General features: G+C 53.3%; 1 protein-coding gene across 2 annotated transcripts in view; it reads left to right on the top strand.

Moving 5' to 3' along the window:
* vit (vitrin) overlaps nucleotides 1–19,858 on the top strand; it is a 190,862-nt gene that overhangs the window by 105,794 nt on the left and 65,210 nt on the right. For both annotated transcript variants that reach the window (XM_085996738.1, XM_085996736.1), the window contains one exon: nucleotides 8,756–8,818. In XM_085996738.1, the coding sequence (XP_085852864.1) occupies nucleotides 8,756–8,818 (63 nt within the window). The remainder of the gene's footprint in view (nucleotides 1–8,755; nucleotides 8,819–19,858) is intronic.

Here is a 19,858-nt window from a genome sequence, read left to right as displayed (position 1 = left end):
GTGGGGTTGGGGTGTGTGTGGGGTTGGGGCGTGTGTGGGGTTGGGATGTGTGTGGGGTTGGAGTGTGTTTGTGTGGTTGGGAGATGTGTGTGGGTTTGGGGGGGTGTGTGTGGGGTTGGGGTGTGTGTGGGGTTGGGATGTGTGTGGGGTTGGAGTGTGTTTGTGTGGTTGGGAGATGTGTGTGGGTTTGGGGGGTGTGTGTGGGGGTTTGGGGGTGTGTGTGTGGGGTTGGGTTGTATGTGGGGTTAGATAGAAACATAGAAGATAGGAGCAGGAGTCGGCCATTCGGCCCTTCAAGCCTGCTCCGCCATTCAATGAGATCGTAGCTGATCATCCAAATTCAGTACCCTGTCCCTGCCTTCTCCCCATATCCCTTGATCCCTTTAGCCTCAAGAAATATATCCAACTCTTTCTTGAATATATTTAATGAACTGACCTCCACCGCCCTCTGTGGTAGAGAATTCCACAGGTTCACCACTCTCTGGGTGAAGAAATTCCTCCTCATTTCAGTCCTAAATGGCTTACCCCTTATCCTTAGACCATGGCCCCTGGTTCTGGACTCCCCAGCCATCAGAAACATCCTTCCTGCATCTAGTCTGTCCAGGCCTGACAGAATTTTATAGGTTTCGATGAGATCCCCTCTCAATCTTCTAAACTCCAGTGAGTATAAGCCCAATCGACACAATCTCTCCTCATACGTCATTCCTGCCATCCCAGGTATCAGCCTGATGAATCTTCGCTGCACTCCCTCCATGGCAAGAACGTCCTTCCTCAGGTAAGGCGACCAAAACTGCACACAATACTCAAGGTGCGGTCTCACCAAGGCCCTGTACAACTGTAGCAAGACATCCTTGTTCCTGTACTCGAACCCTCTTGCTACAAAGGCCAACATACCATTTGCCTTCTTACCCGCCTGCTGCACCTGCATGCTTACCTTCAGCAACTGGTGCACAATAACACCCAGGTCTCTTTGCACTTCCCCTTCTCCCAATCTATTGCCATTCAAATAATAATCTGCCTTCCTGTTTTTGCCACCAAAGTGGATAACCTCACATTTATCCACATTATAGTGCATTTGCCATGTTTCTGCCCAATCACCCAACCTGTCCAAATCGTACTGGAGTTTCACGACATCCTCCTCACAGCTTACCCTCCCACCCAGCTTTGTGTCGCCTGCAAATTTGGAGATATTACATCCAATTCCCTCGTCCAGATCATTAATATGTATTGTGAACAGCTGGGGTCCTAGGACCGATCCTTGCAGTACCCCACTAGTCACTGCCTGCCACTCGGAAAACGACCCGTTTATTCCAACTCTTTGCTTTCTGTCCGCCAACCAGTTCTCTATCCAAGTCAATACCTTGCCCCCAATCCCATGTGCCTTAATTTTGCATGCTAATCTCTTGTGTGGGACCTTATCGAAAGCCTTCTGAAAGTCCAAATACACCACATCCACTGGTTCTCCCTTATCTATTTTACCAGTTACGTCCTCAAAAAATTCCAGTAGATTAGTCAAGCATGATTTAACTTTTGTAAATCCATGTTGACTTTGTCCGATCCTGTCACTGCTTTCCAAGTGCTCTGCTATTGCATCTTTTATAATAGACTCTAGCATTTTCCCCACTACCGATGTCAGATTTACCAGTCTATAATTCCCCACTTTTTCTCTACCACCTTTTTTGAATAGTGGGGTAACATTAGCTACCCTCCAATCCATGGGTACTGTTCCAGAGTCTATCGAGTTCTGGAAGATGACCAGCAATGCATCTACTATCTCTAGGGCCACTTCCTTAAGTACCCTGGGATGTAGACCATCAGGCCCTGGGGATTTATCGGCCTTCAGTCCCATCAATTTTCCTAACACCATTTCCCTACAAATACTGATTTCTTTCAGTTCCTCCCTTTCATCAGACCCTATGTTCCCCGGCATCTCTGGGAGGTTATTTGTGTCCTCCTTGGGGTGTGGGGTTGGGGCGTGTGTGGGGTTGGCGGGTGTGTGAAGGGGGCTTGGGTGTGTGTGGGGTTGGGGGGGTGTCGGGTTGGGATGTGTGTGGGGTTGGGGAGTGTGTGGGGTTGGGGTGTGTGTGTTTGGTTGGGGGTGTATGTGGGTTTTTGGTGTCTGGGGTTGGGGTGCGTGTGGGGTTGGGGTGCGTGTGTGGGGTTGGGGTGCGTGTGTGGGGTTGGGTGGTGTGTGGGGTTGGGTGGTGTGTGGGGTTGGTGGTGTGTGGGGTTGGGTGGTGTGTGGGGTTGGGTGGTGTGTGGGGTTGGGTGGTGTGTGGGGTTGGGTGGTGTGTGGGGTTGGGGTGCGTGTGTGGGGTTGGGTGGTGTGTGGGGTTGGGTGGTGTGTGGGGTTGGGTGGTGTGTGGGGTTGGGTGGTGTGTGGGGTTGGGTGGTGTGTGGGGTTGGGTGGTGTGTGGGGTTGGGTGGTGTGTGGGGTTGGGTGGTGTGTGGGGTTGGGTGGTGTGTGGGGTTGGGTGGTTTGTGGGGTTGGGTGGTGTGTGGGGTTGGGTGGTGTGTGGGGTTGGGTGGTGTGTGGGGTTGGGGTGTGTCTGGGGTTGGGAGGTGTGTGTGGGGTTGGGGGGTGTGTGGTGTTGGGGGGTGTGTGTGGTGTTGGGGGGGTGTGGTGTTGGGTGTGTGTGTGGTGTTGGGGGGTGTGTGTGGTGTTGGTTGGTGTGTGGGGTTGGGGGTTGTGGGGTTGAGGGGAATGTGGGGTTGGGGCGTGTGTGGCATAGGGTTTGGGGAGTGTGTTGGGTTGGGGGTGTATGTGGGTTTTTTGGTGTCTGGGGTTGGGGTGCGTGCGTGGGGTTGGGGTGCGTGCGTGGGGTTGGGGTGCGTGCGTGGGGTTGGGGTGCGCGTGGGGTTGGGGTGCGCGTGGGGTTGGGGTGCGCTTGGGGTTGGGGGTGCGCGTGGGGTTGGGCTGTGCGTGGGGTTGGGCTGTGTTTGTGGGGGTGGGGTGTGTGTAGGGTTGGGGGGGAGTGGGGTTGGGGTGTCTGTGGTTGGGGTGTGTGGGGTTGGGGTGTGTGTGGGGTTGGGGTGTGTGTGGGGTTGGGGTGTGTGTGGGGTTGGGGTGTGTGGGGGGTTGGTGTGTGTGTGTGGGGTTGGGATGTGTGTGTGGGGTTGGGATGTGTGTGGGGTTGGTGGGTGTGTGTGTGGTTGGGAGGTGTGAGAGGGGTTGGGGGGTGTGTGTGGGGTTGGGGATGTGTGGGGTTGGGGATGTGTGGGGTTGGGGATGTGTGGGGTTGGGGATGTGTGGGGTTGGGGATGTGTGGGGTTGGGGATGTGTGGGGTTGGGGATGTGTGGGGGGTTGGGGATGTGTGGGGTTGGGGTGTGTGTGGGGTTGGGGATGTGTGGGGTTGGGGTGCGTGTGTGGGGTTGGGGCGTGTGTGGGGTTGGGGCGTGTGTGGGGTTGGGGCGTGTGTGGGGTTGGGGCGTGTGTGGGGTTGGGGCGTGTGTGGGGTTGGCGTGTGTGTGGAGTTGGCGTGTGTGGGGTTGGGGTGTGTGGGGTTGGGGTGTGTGGGGTTGGGGTGTGTGGGGTTGGGGTGTGTGGGGTTGGGGTGTGTGGGGTTGGGGTGTGTGGGGTTGGGGTGTGTGGGGTTGGGGTGTGTGGGGTTGGGGTGTGTGGGGTTGGCGTGTGTGGGGTTGGGGTGTGTGGGGTTGGGGTGTGTGGGGGTTTGGGGTGTGTGTGTGGGGTTGGGGGGTGTGTGGGGTTGGGGGGTGTGTGGGGTTAGGGTGTGCGTGGGGTTGGGGTGTGCGTGGGGTTAGGTTGTGTGTGGGGGGCTGGGGTGTGTGTGGGGTTGGGGAGTGTGTTGGTTTGGGGTGCGTGTGTGGGGTTGGGGTGCGTGTGTGGGGTTGGGGTGCGTGTGTGGGGTTGGGGTGCGTGTGGGGTTGGGGTGTGCGTGTGTGGGGTTGGGGTGCGTGTGTGGGGTTGGGGTGCGTGTGGGGTTGGGGTGCGTGTGTGGGGTTGGGGTGCGTGTGGGGTTGGGGTGCGTGTGTGGGGTTGGGGTGCGTGTGTGGGGTTGGGGTGCGTGTGTGGGGTTGGGGTGCGTGTGGGGTTGGGGTGCGTGTGTGGGGTTGGGGTGTGTGTGGGGTTGGGGTGCGTGTGTGGGGTTGGGGTGTGTGTGGGGTTGGGGTGTGTGTGGGGTTGGGGTGCGTGTGTGGGGTTGGGGTGCGTGTGTGGGGTTGGGGTGTGTGTGTGGGGTTGGGGTGTGTGTGTGGGGTTGGGGTGTGTGTGTGGGGTTGGGGTGTGTGTGTGGGGTTGGGGTGTGTGTGTGGGGTTGGGGTGCGTGTGTGGGGTTGGGGTGCGTGTGTGGGGTTGGGGTGTGTGTGGGGTTGGGGTGCGTGTGTGGGGTTGGGGTGCGTGTGTGGGGTTGGGGTGTGTGTGTGGGGTTGGGGTGTGTGTGTGGGGTTGGGGTGTGTGTGTGGGGTTGGGGTGTGTGTGGGGTTGGGGTGTGTGTGTGGGGTTGGGGTGTGTGTGGGGTTGGGGTGTGTGTGGGGTTGGGGTGTGTGTGCGGTTGGGGTGTGTGTGTGGGGTTGGGGTGTGTGTGGGGTTGGGGTGTGTGTGGGGTTGGGGTGTGTGTGGGGTTGGGGTGCGTGTGTGGGGTTGGGGTGTGTGTGGGGTTGGGGTGTGTGTGTGGGGTTGGGGTGCGTGTGTGGGGTTGGGGTGTGTGTGGGGTTGGGGTGTGTGTGGGGTTGGGGTGTGTGTGGGGTTGGGGTGTGTGTGTGGGGTTGGGGTGTGTGTGGGGTTGGGGTGCGTGTGTGGGGTTGGGGTGCGTGTGTGGGGTTGGGGTGCGTGTGTGGGGTTGGGGTGCGTGTGTGGGGTTGGGGTGCGTGTGTGGGGTTGGGGTGCGTGTGTGGGGTTGGGGTGTGTGTGTGGGGTTGGGGGGTGTGTGTGGGGTTGGGGTGTGTGTGGGGTTGGGGTGTGTGTGGGGTTGGGGTGCGTGTGTGGGGTTGGGGTGCGTGTGTGGGGTTGGGGTGCGTGTGTGGGGTTGGGGTGTGTGTGTGGGGTTGGGGTGTGTGTGTGGGGTTGGGGTGCGTGTGTGGGGTTGGGGTGCGTGTGTGGGGTTGGGGTGCGTGTGTGGGGTTGGGGTGTGTGTGGGGTTGGGGTGCGTGTGTGGGGTTGGGGTGCGTGTGTGGGGTTGGGGTGCGTGTGTGGGGTTGGGGTGTGTGTGTGGGGTTGGGGTGTGTGTGTGGGGTTGGGGTGTGTGTGTGGGGTTGGGGTGCGTGTGTGGGGTTGGGGTGTGTGTGGGGTTGGGGTGTGTGTGTGGGGTTGGGGTGTGTGTGTGGGGTTGGGGTGTGTGTCTGGGGTTGGGGTGCGTGTGTGGGGTTGGGGTGTGTGTGGGGTTGGGGTGTGTGTGTGGGGTTGGGGTGCGTGTGTGGGGTTGGGGTGTGTGTGGGGTTGGGGTGTGTGTGGGGTTGGGGTGTGTGTGGGGTTGGGGTGTGTGTGTGGGGTTGGGGTGTGTGTGGGGTTGGGGTGCGTGTGTGGGGTTGGGGTGCGTGTGTGGGGTTGGGGTGTGTGTGTGGGGTTGGGGTGCGTGTGTGGGGTTGGGGTGCGTGTGTGGGGTTGGGGTGTGTGTGTGGGGTTGGGGTGTGTGTGTGGGGTTGGGGTGTGTGTGGGGTTGGGGTGTGTGTGTGGGGTTGGGGTGTGTGTGTGGGGTTGGGGTGCGTGTGTGGGGGTTGGGGTGTGTGTGGGGTTGGGGTGTGTGTGTGGGGTTGGGGTGCGTGTGTGGGGTTGGGGTGCGTGTGTGGGGTTGGGGTGCGTGTGTGGGGTTGGGGTGTGTGTGGGGTTGGGGTGTGTGTGGGGTTGGGGTGTGTGTGGGGTTGGGGTGTGTGTGGGGTTGGGGTGCGTGTGTGGGGTTGGGGTGCGTGTGTGGGGTTGGGGGGGTGTGGGGGGTTGGGGTGCGTGTGTGGGGTTGGGGTGTGTGTGGGGTTGGGGTGTGTGTGGGGTTGGGGTGTGTGTGTGGGGTTGGGGGTGTGTGTGGGGTTGGGGTGCGTGTGTGGGGTTGGGGTGTGTGTGGGGTTGGGGTGTGTGTGGGGTTGGGGTGTGTGTGGGGTTGGGGTGTGTGTGGGGTTGGGGTGTGTGTGGGGTTGGGGTGCGTGTGTGGGGTTGGGGTGTGTGTGGGGTTGGGGTGTGTGTGGGGTTGGGGTGTGTGTGGGGTTGGGGTGTGTGTGTGGGGTTGGGGTGTGTGTGGGGTTGGGGTGTGTGTGTGGGGTTGGGGTGTGTGTGGGGTTGGGGTGTGTGTGTGGGGTTGGGGGGGTGTGGGGTTGGGGTGCGTGTGTGGGGTTGGGGTGTGTGTGTGGGGTTGGGGTGTGTGTGTGGGGTTGGGGTGTGTGTGGGGTTGGGGTGTGTGTGGGGTTGGGGTGTGTGTGTGGGGTTGGGGTGTGTGTGTGGGGTTGGGGTGTGTGTGGGGTTGGGGTGTGTGTGTGGGGTTGGGGTGTGTGTGTGGGGTTGGGGTGTGTGTGGGGTTGGGGTGTGTGTGTGGGGTTGGGGTGTGTGTGGGGTTGGGGTGTGTGTGTGGGGTTGGGGTGTGTGTGTGGGGTTGGGGTGCGTGTGTGGGGTTGGGGTGTGTGTGGGGTTGGGGTGTGTGTGTGGGGTTGGGGTGCGTGTGTGGGGTTGGGGTGCGTGTGTGGGGTTGGGGTGCGTGTGTGGGGTTGGGGTGCGTGTGTGGGGTTGGGGTGCATGTGTGGGGTTGGGGTGCATGTGTGGGGTTGGGGTGTGTGTGGGGTTGGGGTGCGTGTGTGGGGTTGGGGTGCGTGTGGGGTTGGGGGGGTGTGGGGTTGGGGTGTGTGTGGGGTTGGGGGGGTGTGGGGTTGGCGGGTTGTGTGGGGTTGGGGGGGTCTGTGGGGTTGTGTGTGGGGTTGGGGTGTGTGTGTGGGGTTGGGGGGTTGTGTGTGCGGTTGGGGTGTGTGTGTGGGGTTGGGGGGTTGTGTGTGCGGTTGGGGTGTGTGTGGGGTTGGGGGGTTGGGAGGTTGTGGCGTGTGTGGGGTTGGGGTGTGTCTGGGGTTGGGGTGTGTGTGTGTGGTTGGGAGGTGTGTGTGGGGTTGGGGTTGGGGTGTGTGTGTGGGGTTGGGGGGGTGTGGGGTTGGGGGGTTGTGTGGGGTTGGGGGGGTCTGTGGGGTTGTGTGTGGGGTTGGGGTGTGTGTGTGGGGTTGGGGGGTTGTGTGTGCGGTTGGGGTGTGTGTGTGGGGTTGGGGGGTTGTGTGTGCGGTTGGGGTGTGTGTGTGGGGTTGGGGGGTTGGGAGGTTGTGGCGTGTGTGGGGTTGGGGTGTGTCTGGGGTTGGGGTGTGTGTGTGTGGTTGGGAGGTGTGTGTGGGGTTGGGGTTGGGGTGTGTGTGTGGGGTTGGGGGGGTGTGGGGTTGGGGGGTTGTGTGGGGTTGGGGGGGTCTGTGGGGTTGTGTGTGGGGTTGGGGTGTGTGTGTGGGGTTGGGGGGTTGTGTGTGGGGTTGGGGTGTGTTTGGGGTTAGAGTGTGTGGGGGGTGTGGGTTTGGAGTGTGTAAGGTGTGTGTGGTTGGGAGTGTCTAAGGTGTGTGGGGTTGGGAGTGTGCAAGGTGTGTGGGGTTGGGAGTGTGTAAGGTGCTTGGGATTGGGGGTGTATAAGGTGCATGGGGTTGGGAGTGTGTAAGGTGTGTGGTGTTGGGGGTGTATAAGCTGCGTGGGGTTGGGAGTGTGTAAGGTTGGGAGCGTATAAGGTGTGTGGAATTGGGAGTGTATAAGGTGTGTGGTGTTGGGGGTGTATAAGGTGCGTGGGGATGGGAGTGTGCAGTGTTGGGAGCGTGTAAGGTGTGTGGGGAAGGGATGCGGTTCGCTTTGCCTGCACGGCTCCTGAGTAGTAACCCTTGAGTTTCGAGAAGGAGTCTTCCGTTCCCATCAGCAGATGATCCGTCCTATATTTTCGAACGAGAATGGTGTCTTGGTGCCAATTCCATCTGCTGGAAGAAGTGATTTGACAATAGACGGGGCGGGTTTTTTGTTAATTGTACATTGGGCGCGGAGCTTCGCATGTCGAGAGTGGGGTGTCAGGAGTAATGTGTCAGGCAAGGTATGAAACCAGTGGGAACTCTTAAAATTAACGAGAGGACGATCCCCAGCGGGCCATGCAGATCTCCAAAATTGCTCTCCCGGAACATCCATCGGATCGAACTGGACTTCCTGAGAGCGGGCCTGCACACGGAGTGCTTGTTCACAGAAATCACAGAAACCCCACAGTACAGATAGAGGCCATTTCGGCCCATCGAGCCTGCACCGACACATATCCCACCCGATCCCCGTAACCCCTGCACCAACATATATCCCACCCTATCCCCGTAACCCCACGTATTTAATCCCCCTAACACTAAGGGTCAATTTATCATAGCCAATCAACCTAACCCGCACATCTTTGGACAGTGGGAGGAAACCGGAGCACCCGGAGGAAACCCTCGCAAACACGGGGAGAATGTGCAAACTCCACACAGACAGTCACCCAAGGCCGGATTCGAACCCGGGTCCCTGGCGCTGTGAGGCAACAGTGCTAACCACTATGCCACCGTGCTGTGGTTTGTTTGGGTTTGAAGTGGGTTTGTTTGGCCTGGAATGATAGGGTTTGCAAAGCCTTCCCTCCTTAACCAATATTCCCCCGAGGTGGCATCACTGACCCGCGTCAGACTAAGGGACCTAGGTAGACCGAACGGGCCATGCAATGTTCCATGGATTGTAGATCTTGTCAGAAGTTTGGTGGCCAATCGCTGACACATTTACAGTGAGTTTCTCCACCCTAGGTGACAGGTCCAAGCCTGCGTTATCGGATTACCAGAAGTGGGGCCTCGGCATTGGTGAAAGCAGTAAGTACGTTGGTATTATTTTTTCTGGACATGTTTATTAAATAAAGAAAAGCCTAAATTTAACTCTGAGCAGGAGCGAGGCGAGTAGGCCACACAGCGTGACTATCCCCGCCCCAATTTCGGAGGGGGGAAGGGAGGGGTTCGGTGCAGGAAAATCTAGCCCACGGTGACGTGCTGACTGAAATGCTGCCACAAGCCTCACTGCTACCTCAGCGTCTTCAACTCCTGTAGGTAAGAGGAGGGTGCATTTGTGAGCGAGGGGTGCGCAGAGTTTGTGGATCCCTATTGATCGACAACTTGTATTGCGCCTTTAACACAGTAAAACGTCCCAAGGCGCTTCACAGGAGCGTTATCAAACAAAATTTGACACCAAGCCATATAAGGAAATATTAGGACAGGTAGGTTTTAAGGAGCATCTTAAAAGAGGAGAGAGACGTGTAGAGGTTTAGGGAGGGAATTCCAGATCTTAGGGCCTAGGCAGCTGAAGGCTCGGCCGCCATTGGTGGAGCGATTAAAATCGGGGATGTGCAAGAGGCCAGAATTGGAGAAGCGCAGAGGTCTCGTAGGATTGTAATGCTGGAGGAGGTTACTGAGATAGGGAGGGCTGAGGAACAGGAACAGTACTGAGCATCAAGCAGATGTGGAACGGACATGGTTTTAAAAAATCGTGCTGGAGTCAGCTCACAGCCGTTCGGCCCATTTTCATACAACCAGTCAGAACAACCCTACGTTCCCCACCCCCTGTTTACTGCAGCTAACTGTTGCTTGAACGATTCAAGAATTTTCACCTCCACCCCTCTCCATATCACATGTTGAAGAGGAACCTCACTATGGGAATCGGGGTCCTACACTGGTTAAAGGGCCCTGATTCCAAATCTTCAGCTACAAATGAGCAGAGCTGCTACAAAACAACACAGGAAACTTGTCATTGTTATGTGTTGGTGGGGTTCAGGAGGAGCAGGAGAGCTTGTCCTGGCCCACCCCAAAGAGCTCCAGTCTGTTCAAGCCCCCCACTCCCCCACTGACCCTGGTATGGCTTCTTCCTTCCACCCCCTCCCCCACACTGGGATGGCCTCTTCCTTCCACCCCCTCCCCCCACACCGGGATGGCCTATTCCTTCCACCCCCTCCCCCCACACTGGGATGGCCTCTTCCTCCCACCCCCTCCCCACACCGGGATGGCCACTTCCTCCCTCCCCCACACCCCCCCCCCCCCCACCGGGATGGCCTCTTCCCCTCCCCCTCCCCCTCCACATCGGGATGGCTTCTTCCTCCCACACACCGGGATGGCCACTTCCTCCCACCCCCTCCCCCACACCGGGATGGCCACTTCCTCTTCCCCAACCCCTTGGGATGGCCTCTTCCCCTCCCCCCCCCCCCCCAAACCGGGTTGGCCTCGTCCCCTTCCCCCCTCCCCCAAACCGGGTTGGCCTCGTCCCCTTCCCCCCCCACCGGGATGGCCTCTTCCCCTCCCCCCCCCCAACCGGGTTGGCCTCGTCCCCTTCCCCCCCACCGGGATGGCCTCTTCCCCTCCCCCTCCCCCAACCGGGATGGCCGCTTCCCCTCCCCCTGGGATGGCCTCTTCCCCTCCCCCCCCAACTCCACCCCACGCTTGCAGCTCACCAGTGGCAGTGCTCAGGCGGGCGTTAGAAGCGCTACTTTAAAAATCGTCCCCGCCCCCCAATTTCCCAAAATTCTTTTCATGAAGTTCATTTTCCTTTTAATACAAACAAAAGCAAGTTAACCAACTCTGACTGGTATCTGCCAGTGCCAGGACTGGGAGTCTAGTTAATGGACAGCTCAGACTTCATTTTCTACCGAGAATGCAGCTTTTCGAAACAGCATAGCAACTCCAAGGCAACAAGTGGTGTTTGTTCTTTCTTTAGCTGGACTCTGTTACTTCCAGAGCGAGAATGGTAGCCTGCACTGCAATGAGGGTATCCAGCCCATATAGCCAGCCTCGCACATCAAGGGTGCTGATTGGCATATTGGGTGGTAAAGGTCATGAACCCAGGGTCACAGCCCGGCTCGTTTTCCGCCCGTTAACTTCAATGTGACGGGTTTCTCTTGGGACAATGTACTGTCCCTGCCACCAAGCGGGAGATCCAACATCATGAAACGTGCACCCAGCAATGAGTCAATAACCTTCTGACTCAGAAGTAAGAGTGCCAGCACTGTGCTAAGGTACTTGTCAGCCATGGCTCAGAATCCAGGTCAACTAGGTCCCTTGCTTCTTGTGGTATATATCAATGATCTGGACTTGAATATAGGGGATATGATTAAGAAGTTTGCAGATGATACTAAAATTGGCTGTGTGGTTGATACTGAAGAAGAAAGCTGTGGACTGCAGGAAGATATCAATAAATTGGTCAGGTGGGCAGAACAGTGGCAAATGGAATTCAATCCAGAAAAGTGTGAGGTAATGTATTTGGGGAGTGTTAACAAGGAAAGGGAATATACATTAAATAGTAGGACACCGAGTAGTGTAGAGGAACAAAGGGACCTTGGAGTGCATGTCCACAGATCCCTGAAGGTAGCAGGCCAGGTAGATAAGGTGGTTAAGAAGGCATACGGAATGCTTGTCTTTATAGCCATGGCATAGAATACAAGAACAGGGGGGTTATGCTTCAACTGCATAAAACATTGGTTAGACCTCAGCTAGGGCACTGCGTGCAGTTCTGGTCACCACATTACAGGAAAGATGTGACTGCACTGGAGAGGGTAGAGGAGATTTACAAGGATGTTGCCGGGAGTAGAGAATCTTAGCTATGAGGAAAGACTGGATAGGCTGGGTTTGTTTTTCTTGGAACAGAGGAGGCTGAGGGGAGACCCTATTGAGGTGTATAAAATTATGAGGGGCATAGATAAAGTGAATAGAAAGGACCTATTTCCCTTAGCAGAGGGGTCAAAAGCCAGGGGGCACAGATTTAAAGTAATTGGTGGAAAGTTTAGAGGGGATATGAGGGGAAATTTCTTCACCCAGAGGGTTGTGGGGGTCTGGGACTCACTGCCTGAAAGGGTGGTAGAGGCAGGAACCCTAACCACATTTAAAAAGTACTTGGATATGCACTTGGGGTGCTCTAACCTGCAAGGCTACAGACCAAGAGCTGGGAAGTGGGATTAGGCTGGATAGCTCTTTGTTGGCCAGTGTGGACACGATGGGCCGAAAATGGCCTCCTTCCGTGCTGTAACTTTCTATGATTCTAACTGAGGGAGCGCAAACCGTCACATAAAACAGCAATTTGCTAATGACCAGATAATCTGGTTATCTGTGATGTTGGTTAAAGGATAAATATTGTGCAGCATGCCAAGGTGAACTCCCCTGCTCTTCAAAATAGTGGGATGGGATGTTTTACGTCAACCTGAGGGGACAGACAGGGCCTCGGTTTTATATCTCATCCAAAAGACATCTCCGACAGTGCAGCACTCCCTCAGCACTCCCTTGGAGTGTCAGCCTAGATTTCTGTGCTCAAGTCTCTGGAGTGGGACTTGAACCCACAACCTTCTGACTCAGAGGCGAGAATGCTACCCACTTTTTTTTTTAATGTACTTTATTGAACATTTACAACATCGTGATCATTTCATTGTATGATACAAATCAATACCGCCACTCTGCACAGCCATTCCGCCACCACATTTTAACATCAAAACCTGAAGTTTAATTTGTCTCCTGTAACATATATTAATCGATTGTACTTTAAAAATTGGTTGTAAAATACTATCCTTAAATTCCTTTCTGAATAAAACATCCACAGATCTTTTAGCTTATATTTAAAATACTCTTTTAGATTGATTTTCCTCCCCTTAAAAAAGAGCATGCCTTCTTTGCACAATCACGAACCTAGCCAAACTGAACATTAAATTAACTGCCGCTCCGCTAGACTCAGGCAGACTCTCCTGCAATCCCCATCTCAAAATTGAGTCCCATGGGATTCCCATTCTCGCTCTTTGGTCCCCACCCAGCAAAAATGCTTCACACAACTGTCGAACATAGTACTTAAAATCATTTAACTGCGGACGTAACACCAGTAAATAGGACAGAGTCTCATCCCATGTCCCACACATTGGGCAAGTTGCCGCCTCCACTCGTCCAATCTTGCACAAGACCGTCATGGTAAAGATCTGGTTATGAGCCAATTTGAAATCCAGTTCAATCCATTCTGGACATTTAAAATTCGCCCACACTCCCTTCCAAATCCTGTTGAAGTCCAGCTGTGAGTATATACTCCTGACCAGCAGGTGTCTTGAATTTCCATTCTCTAAATACCTCATAGAAATCTCGAGTATTACAGTTGTCAAATTGGACCAACTCTCCCCCTTTCTCCAGCAGAAAGCTTGGAAAAGCGGGATGCATTTTACTTCCTTTGGAGATTTCCGTATTTATTTCTTCCATCCAATCTTGTGGCATTGCCCTCACAATCTTCTCATACATGATCCCTATTGCTTTTTCCTCTACCTCCTGATCCTCCTCCCACACCATGTCCCTCACTATCGCTTCCGACAACCAACCTGGAATTACCTCGTATAATACATCTTTCACACATATAATACCAGCTATTATAAAAGCTTGATTAAATAAAACCTCTCCTTCAATGTTGACCCACCTGTTCAAAAATAAGGGCTGTTCTAAAAATTCCTCAGCCCCCTTGGGCATAAACTGCACACTTTTTAAAAATTGGGCCCAAGTCTCTACAACCCCCTTATAAAACCTAGGGAGGAAGTTTAATCGATTTCAAAAATGTATTATTGTATTCCATATACAATATCCCCTGCCCTCCTATCCCACTTTGTTTTAAAAAATGCTCAAAACAACTCTTCCAAAAACTTGTATTTGACTTCTGAAGAAATCTCTTCACCCATTTGATTCTAAAGGATTTTTTCTTCAAATCAGTATCTGGGAAATTGAGTCCTCCCTGATTTCTCCGTCCAATGATGGTATTGTAAGCCACCAAGGCTGGTTTCCCTTCCCATAAAAACCTCACACAAGCCTCTCGGATGGACTTTTCCTCCACTGTCAATAAGTACCATAGTGTGACGGAGCCACTAAGGGACTCAGAACATTTGAGAATTGTAAAGTATGTGTCTATACTTAATCCAATAATGAAGAGACAGCTTGGCAGATTCAACGTAGGTCTTTACTTAATACCAGCAGGCGGGAACTGAAGGGAAATCAGTACCCACAGTACTATTTATACCCCTATGGCCAGGGGTGGTACTACGGTATCACTACGCCCTACAAAGTAGTGCTGCCCTGGCCATAGGTTTAAAGCAACATACATATTACATACACAACATTCCTCCCCTTTTAATTAAAATGTACCCGTGCAATTAAGTCAATGGATGCCCCATAACTAGGGCTAATAACATTTGGTAACGCAATCTACATAACATATTTACATCAAGAGTTGTCTACTTATATATATATAAGCAGAAACAGGTTATAGATTCAGTCTCTGAGGAGGCCTCCTGTCTCGACTAGGATAACGTCTTTCTCTAGTCGGTCTTGGTGTAGGCGGCGGTACTTCCGTCACCCCTTCATCGCTGGACTCGTCGGTGTCTGATGGCACATCCTGTGCCGTGGAGATCACTGGAGTGCTGAACTCCTCGCAATCCTGAGACCTCTGTAACGACGAGCTGGGCCGTGATCCCGCTGTAACAATGTGCTGAGACGTTTGAGGTAGTGAATCAGTTGGGTTTCTGGACTCCACAAGTTGATCAGCATGTCGTCCGATTATGCCTTCCCCTGTCTCAACTGTGTACATCAAGGGTCCCTGGCGGGCCTTTATCGTACCAGCCCGCCACTTTTCCTTCCTATAATCACGGGCCAACACTTGCTGCCCCACTTCGAAGCTCCGTGTCTGTCTGTCAGGAGCCCTACGAAATACTCGGTTTTCCACATCTCTCCGAATGTTTGGTTTGAGCAATTCAAGGCGAGACCTTAACCTTCTATTAAAGAACATGACGGCGGGGGCCTGGTTGGTCACCGTATGTGCAACATTACGGTATGCGAATAGGAAGTTGTCCACCTTGTATTGTAATGGCAACCTTTCCTCTCCCATCGCCTTGATGGCCTTTTTAAAAGTCTGTACAAATCGCTCTGCCAGCCCATTTGTAGCCGGATGATATGGTGCGGACGTATAATGTCGCACTCCATTCCTTTTTAGGAATGCTTGAAATTCTTCTGCCACAAATTGTGGCCCATTGTCCGAACAGGCTTTCTCGGGCACCCCGTTTCGGGCAAAAATGGTCCTTAAGACTGCGACCGTCTTTTCGGCTGTCGTTGATGACATCTTTATGACCTCCGGCCATTTTGAATGGGCGTCCACTACAATAAGGAACATCACATCCATGAAGGGGCCAGCGAAGTCCACGTGGATCCTTTGCCATGGCGTTGAGGGCCACTCCCACGGATGTAGTGGGGCTTGTGGTGGTACGTTCTGTACCATCTGGCATCCTTGGCACGCTTTTGCTACTTCCTCAATGTCCCTGTCAATGCCGGGCCACCAGACGTAGGCTCTGGCGAGGCTTTTCATTTTGACACCCCCCAGATGACCTTCGTGTAAGTCCTGCAACACTTTATGTTGTAATTTTTGAGGGACCACTACCCTGGCTCCGCACATCAATGTGCCCCGGCAGACGGACAACTGGTCCTTCCTTGCCGAAAACGCCGGCAATGATGCGTCACCCTGCGCCGGCCAGCCTTTCACGGTTAATTCGTAAACCCTTGCCAATGTCGGGTCGTTCCGTGTTTCCCGCTCGATACATTGGCTGGTGATGGGCAAGTGTTCCATAACAGCCGTATGATATATTTCCACGGGGTCCTGTACTATCTCTTCGATCTCGGTAGGCAAGGGTAGCCGCGACAGGCCATCCGCATTGCAATGCTGTTTGGTACCCTTATATTCGATAAGGTACTGGTGTGCTCCTAAGAACAGTGACCACCATCTCTGTAGCCTTTGGGCCGTCATCAGGGGCACCCCTTTTGTTGGATTGAATATCGACACCAACGGTTGATGATCCGTCAGTAGTGTGAAACGTTGCCCATGTAGGTAGTGGTGGAATTTTTTTTACACCCCACACCAGACTGAGGGCCTCCCTGTCGATTTGCGCATAGTTTCTTTCGGCTGTAGTTAACGACCTTGAGGCAAATGCTATTGGCCTCTCCGTCCCGTTGGGAAATTTGTGTGACAACACTGCCCCTATACCGTACAGGGAGGCGTCACATGCCAACCTCATTGGCATTTTTGGGTCAAAGTGTGCGAGCACTTCCTTTGATGTGATGAGTTGTTTACCCTTTTTAAAAGCAGCCTCACACGCTTCGTCCCAATTCCAGGAGACTCCCTTTTGCAGCAATGAATTTAGTGGATGTAAAATGGACGATAAGTTGGGGAGGAACTTATGGTAATAGTTTATAAGGCCTAAGAATGATCGTAACTGAGATACATTCTCAGGGGGCGGGGCCTTCACTACTGCCTCGATCTTTTCCGGGGACTTATGCAGGCCTTCCTTATCTATAATGTGACCACAGTATGAGATACGTTCCTGGAAAAACTCACATTTCTGCTTGTTCGCCCTGAGTCCGTATTGTTGTAACCGCAGAAGTACTCGCTCCAGGTTAGCGAGGTGATCGTTATCCGTTTGTCCTGTCACCAGGATGTCATCCAGGTAGCATTGCGTTCCTGGAATGCCCTGTAGGACCTGTTCCATGGTCCTCTGCCATATTGCCGGGGCAGACGCCACACCAAATACCAGGCGATTGTACTGGTACAATCCCTTGTGTGTGTTAATCGTTAGGAGCTTTTTCGAGTCCTGCTCCACCTCCATCTGTAAATAAGCTTGACAAAGGTCAATCTTCGTAAAGTGTGTACCCCCAGCTAACGATGCGAATATGTCTTCTATCCGCGGCAGCGGATACTGTACCTTGTGCAGGACGGGGTTAATAGTTATCTTAAAATCCCCGCAAATGCGAACCTTCTTTGGTTCCCCCGGTGTGTTATTTGCAGATTTCTTTATAACTGGGACGATGGGCGTGGCCCACTCGCTCCACTCAATCTTTGTAAGGACACCTGCACTCTCTAAGGCGTCCAGTTCTGCTTCCACCGTTGGCCGTTGGCCGGTCTGGCCTTACAAAACTTGGGGTTTGCGTCTTGAGCAATAGTTATTTTTGCTCTAATGTCCTTTAAGGTCCCCAGCCCTTGTTGGAACACCTCTGGCGTTTTTGCCAATAGTTTCGACAGCCTGCTTGTAATGGTTGCATCATCCGTGGTGGTCTCTACTTTTAACTCGTGTATCGACTTCCAGTCGAAGTTGATTTTTCTTATCCATTCCCTACCCAAAAGTGGTGGTCCACCGTTTGGTAGGACGTATAAATAAAGTCCTGGCACTTTTCTGCCGTTGTATTTAACTGTTACTTACATTTTTCCCTTCGGGTAAACTTTTTGTCCCGTATATGTTTTTAATTTAATTTCCGTATCCTTTAAGGGAATGCTTTTGAACAGCCTGTTATAATCTTGTTCATTAATTACTGATAGGGCTGAACCCGTGTCCAGCTCCATATTAACTTCGACGCCTGCTACCGTCATTTTAACCCACATTGTGCTGTGGTCCTCCGTTTTATCTACGCCATATAACTTGAGACATCTTAGACCTTTAGGCTCTGCTTTTGTGCCTTCCTGTGACTCGTCTGAGCTACTGTCAGACATCTTATGTATTTTTGCCCTTGCCTTGGTACTGCTCGGATTGCCCCCACGATTGGGTTTCGTACCAGACCGGCAAACTTTCACTATGTGCCCCTTTTTCCCACACTGCCAGCATATTTTATCACGAAACCAACAATTACTTTGGTCGTGGGTGGTTTTGCCACAACGGTAGCATTTACCTTTGTGAAATGTCACCTCATGGGTGTCATAGCCGGTTGTGTTTTGTCGTATTTAAGCCGCACCCTGTGCTGCTGCTTCGTGGACGATGCTATTTCAATCGCCTGATCTAGGCTGAGCTGTTTCTTGGCTAGCAACTGTTTACGTGTATTTTCATTTAACATGCCACAGACAAATCTGTCTCTGATCGCGTCCGTCAATATGGTTCCAAACTGGCAATGTTTGGACAACCTTCTGAGCTCAGCTAGATATGCTGCCTGCGACTCATCATTCCTTTGGTCGCGTCTGTAGAAGCGGTACCTTTCCGCTATAAATGGTGGCTTAGGGTTTAAATGTTCCCTTAACGTAGCAACAATTTGGGCGTACGTTTTGTCCGCTGGCTTTTCTGGAGTAAGAAGATTCCTCAGCAGCCCGTATGTTTTTGCCCCCATAAAATTTAATAAGGTTGCTACCTTTTGGTCATCTTCCACCTTGTTTACTATGCAATAAAGTTCATGCCTTTCGATATAGGCCTCCCATTCTTCTGTGTCCTCCACAAATGGTGCCAACCACCCTTCTTTAGACATTTTAACTGCTGAAGAGAAAAAAAACTTTGAAGAGAAAAAACTTTTCCCCTTTTGTCCACTAGATGGCGTGCTAGTCCTCATGGCTCCGTTTGTTCCCCAGATCGCTTTCCCCTTTGTCCACTAGATGGCGTTGTTTTTTTTTTGTATTTTAAACTGCTGGAGGAAAAAAAAAACTTTTCCCTTTTGTCCACTAGATGGCGTGCTAGTCCTCGTGGCTCCATTTATTCCCCAGCTCGCCTGCCCGTTCTTTGCAGCACCCGTTCCCCGGGAAGGATTTCAGTTACCTGGCCCTGGGTGGACTTTTGCCCCGTGGCTGGAGCGCCCCTCTCTGTTGCTGCTGCTCCTCTCGTACCTGGAGTGCTGGGCGATTTCCTTTGGTCGCCGCTGGGCTCTGCACCTCTCGTCCCTGGAGTGCTGGTCGATTTCCTTTGGTCGACGCTGGAGTCTGCTCCTCCGAACCTGGAGTGCTGGGCGATTTCCTTTGGTCGCTGCTGGACCCTGCAGGCTGGCTGGTAAGAAGCGTCTCTCCTCTCTCCATACTGCTGCCGTTGCTTTGTTGCACCATGTACTGGTGAGTTCGAACGTTACTCGTCACCAGTGTAAAGTATGTGTCTATACTTAATCCAATAATGAAGAGACAGCTTGGCAGATTCAACGTAGGTCTTTACTTAATACCAGCAGGCGGAAACTGAGGGGAAATCAGTACCCACAGTATTTTTATACCCCTATGGCCAGGGGTGGTACTACGGTATCACTACGCCCGACAAAGTAGTGCTGCCCTGGCCATAGGTTTAAAGCAACATACATATTACATACACAACAAGAATAATCTCTTTAACTGCATTGTAGTGCAGCCACGTACTGCACCTTTAAACTGTTTGTTAACTATACTGTATGTACCTTCCTATACTCTGCGTGATGACGTCATGACGCCGATCACGTGACCGCCAGTGGCACGAAGAACGCGATGACGTCAGTTTCCAGAACCTTCCAGCAGTCTTTGAGTGCCTTGCAGCCTGAACAGACCTGTATACATCTTCTCCTGCAGTTTACTAGTTAACTTCGTTGTTATTAAACTTTGTTGTTTTGATTTACTGAGTCGAACTGCGATTATTCAGATAGGAACTACCGTTCCTACATTGGTGACCCCGATCTCGTCGAACAACTTTAGTTGAGATTCAAGAATGAACACGAACGCCGTCGCCCTCAAACTTCCACAGTTCTGGGAACAACAGCCATCAGCATGGTTCTTCCAGGCAGAAGCTCAGTTCTCACTCCGAGAGATTACAGCGGATTCGACCCGTTATTTTCACGTGGTCTCCACTCTCGACAGCACCACGGCCTCGCGGGTCGTCAGCCTCCTGGGCAATCCACCAGAAGAGGGCAAGTATGAGGCTCTTAAAACTCGTTTGCTACAGGTGTTTGGTCTCAATAAGTCGGAGCGCGCACGCAGGCTTATTGCTATGCCTGGCCTCGGGGACTCAAAACCTTCTGAACTGATGAGCCAGATGCTCACTCTTTTGGGTTCGGAGCCCCAATGTTTTTTGTGCCGCGAACTTCTCCTTAACCAGCTACCAGAACCGGTTCAGACGGCCCTGA

Source organism: Somniosus microcephalus, chromosome 9 (assembly GCF_052327205.1).
Source record: "Somniosus microcephalus isolate GS21.2 chromosome 9, FLI_Smic_1.0, whole genome shotgun sequence".
Classification (NCBI taxonomy): domain Eukaryota; kingdom Metazoa; phylum Chordata; class Chondrichthyes; order Squaliformes; family Somniosidae; genus Somniosus; species Somniosus microcephalus.
The sequence above is the reverse complement of the archived record's forward strand: the minus strand, read 5'-3'. Positions and strand labels throughout refer to the sequence as shown.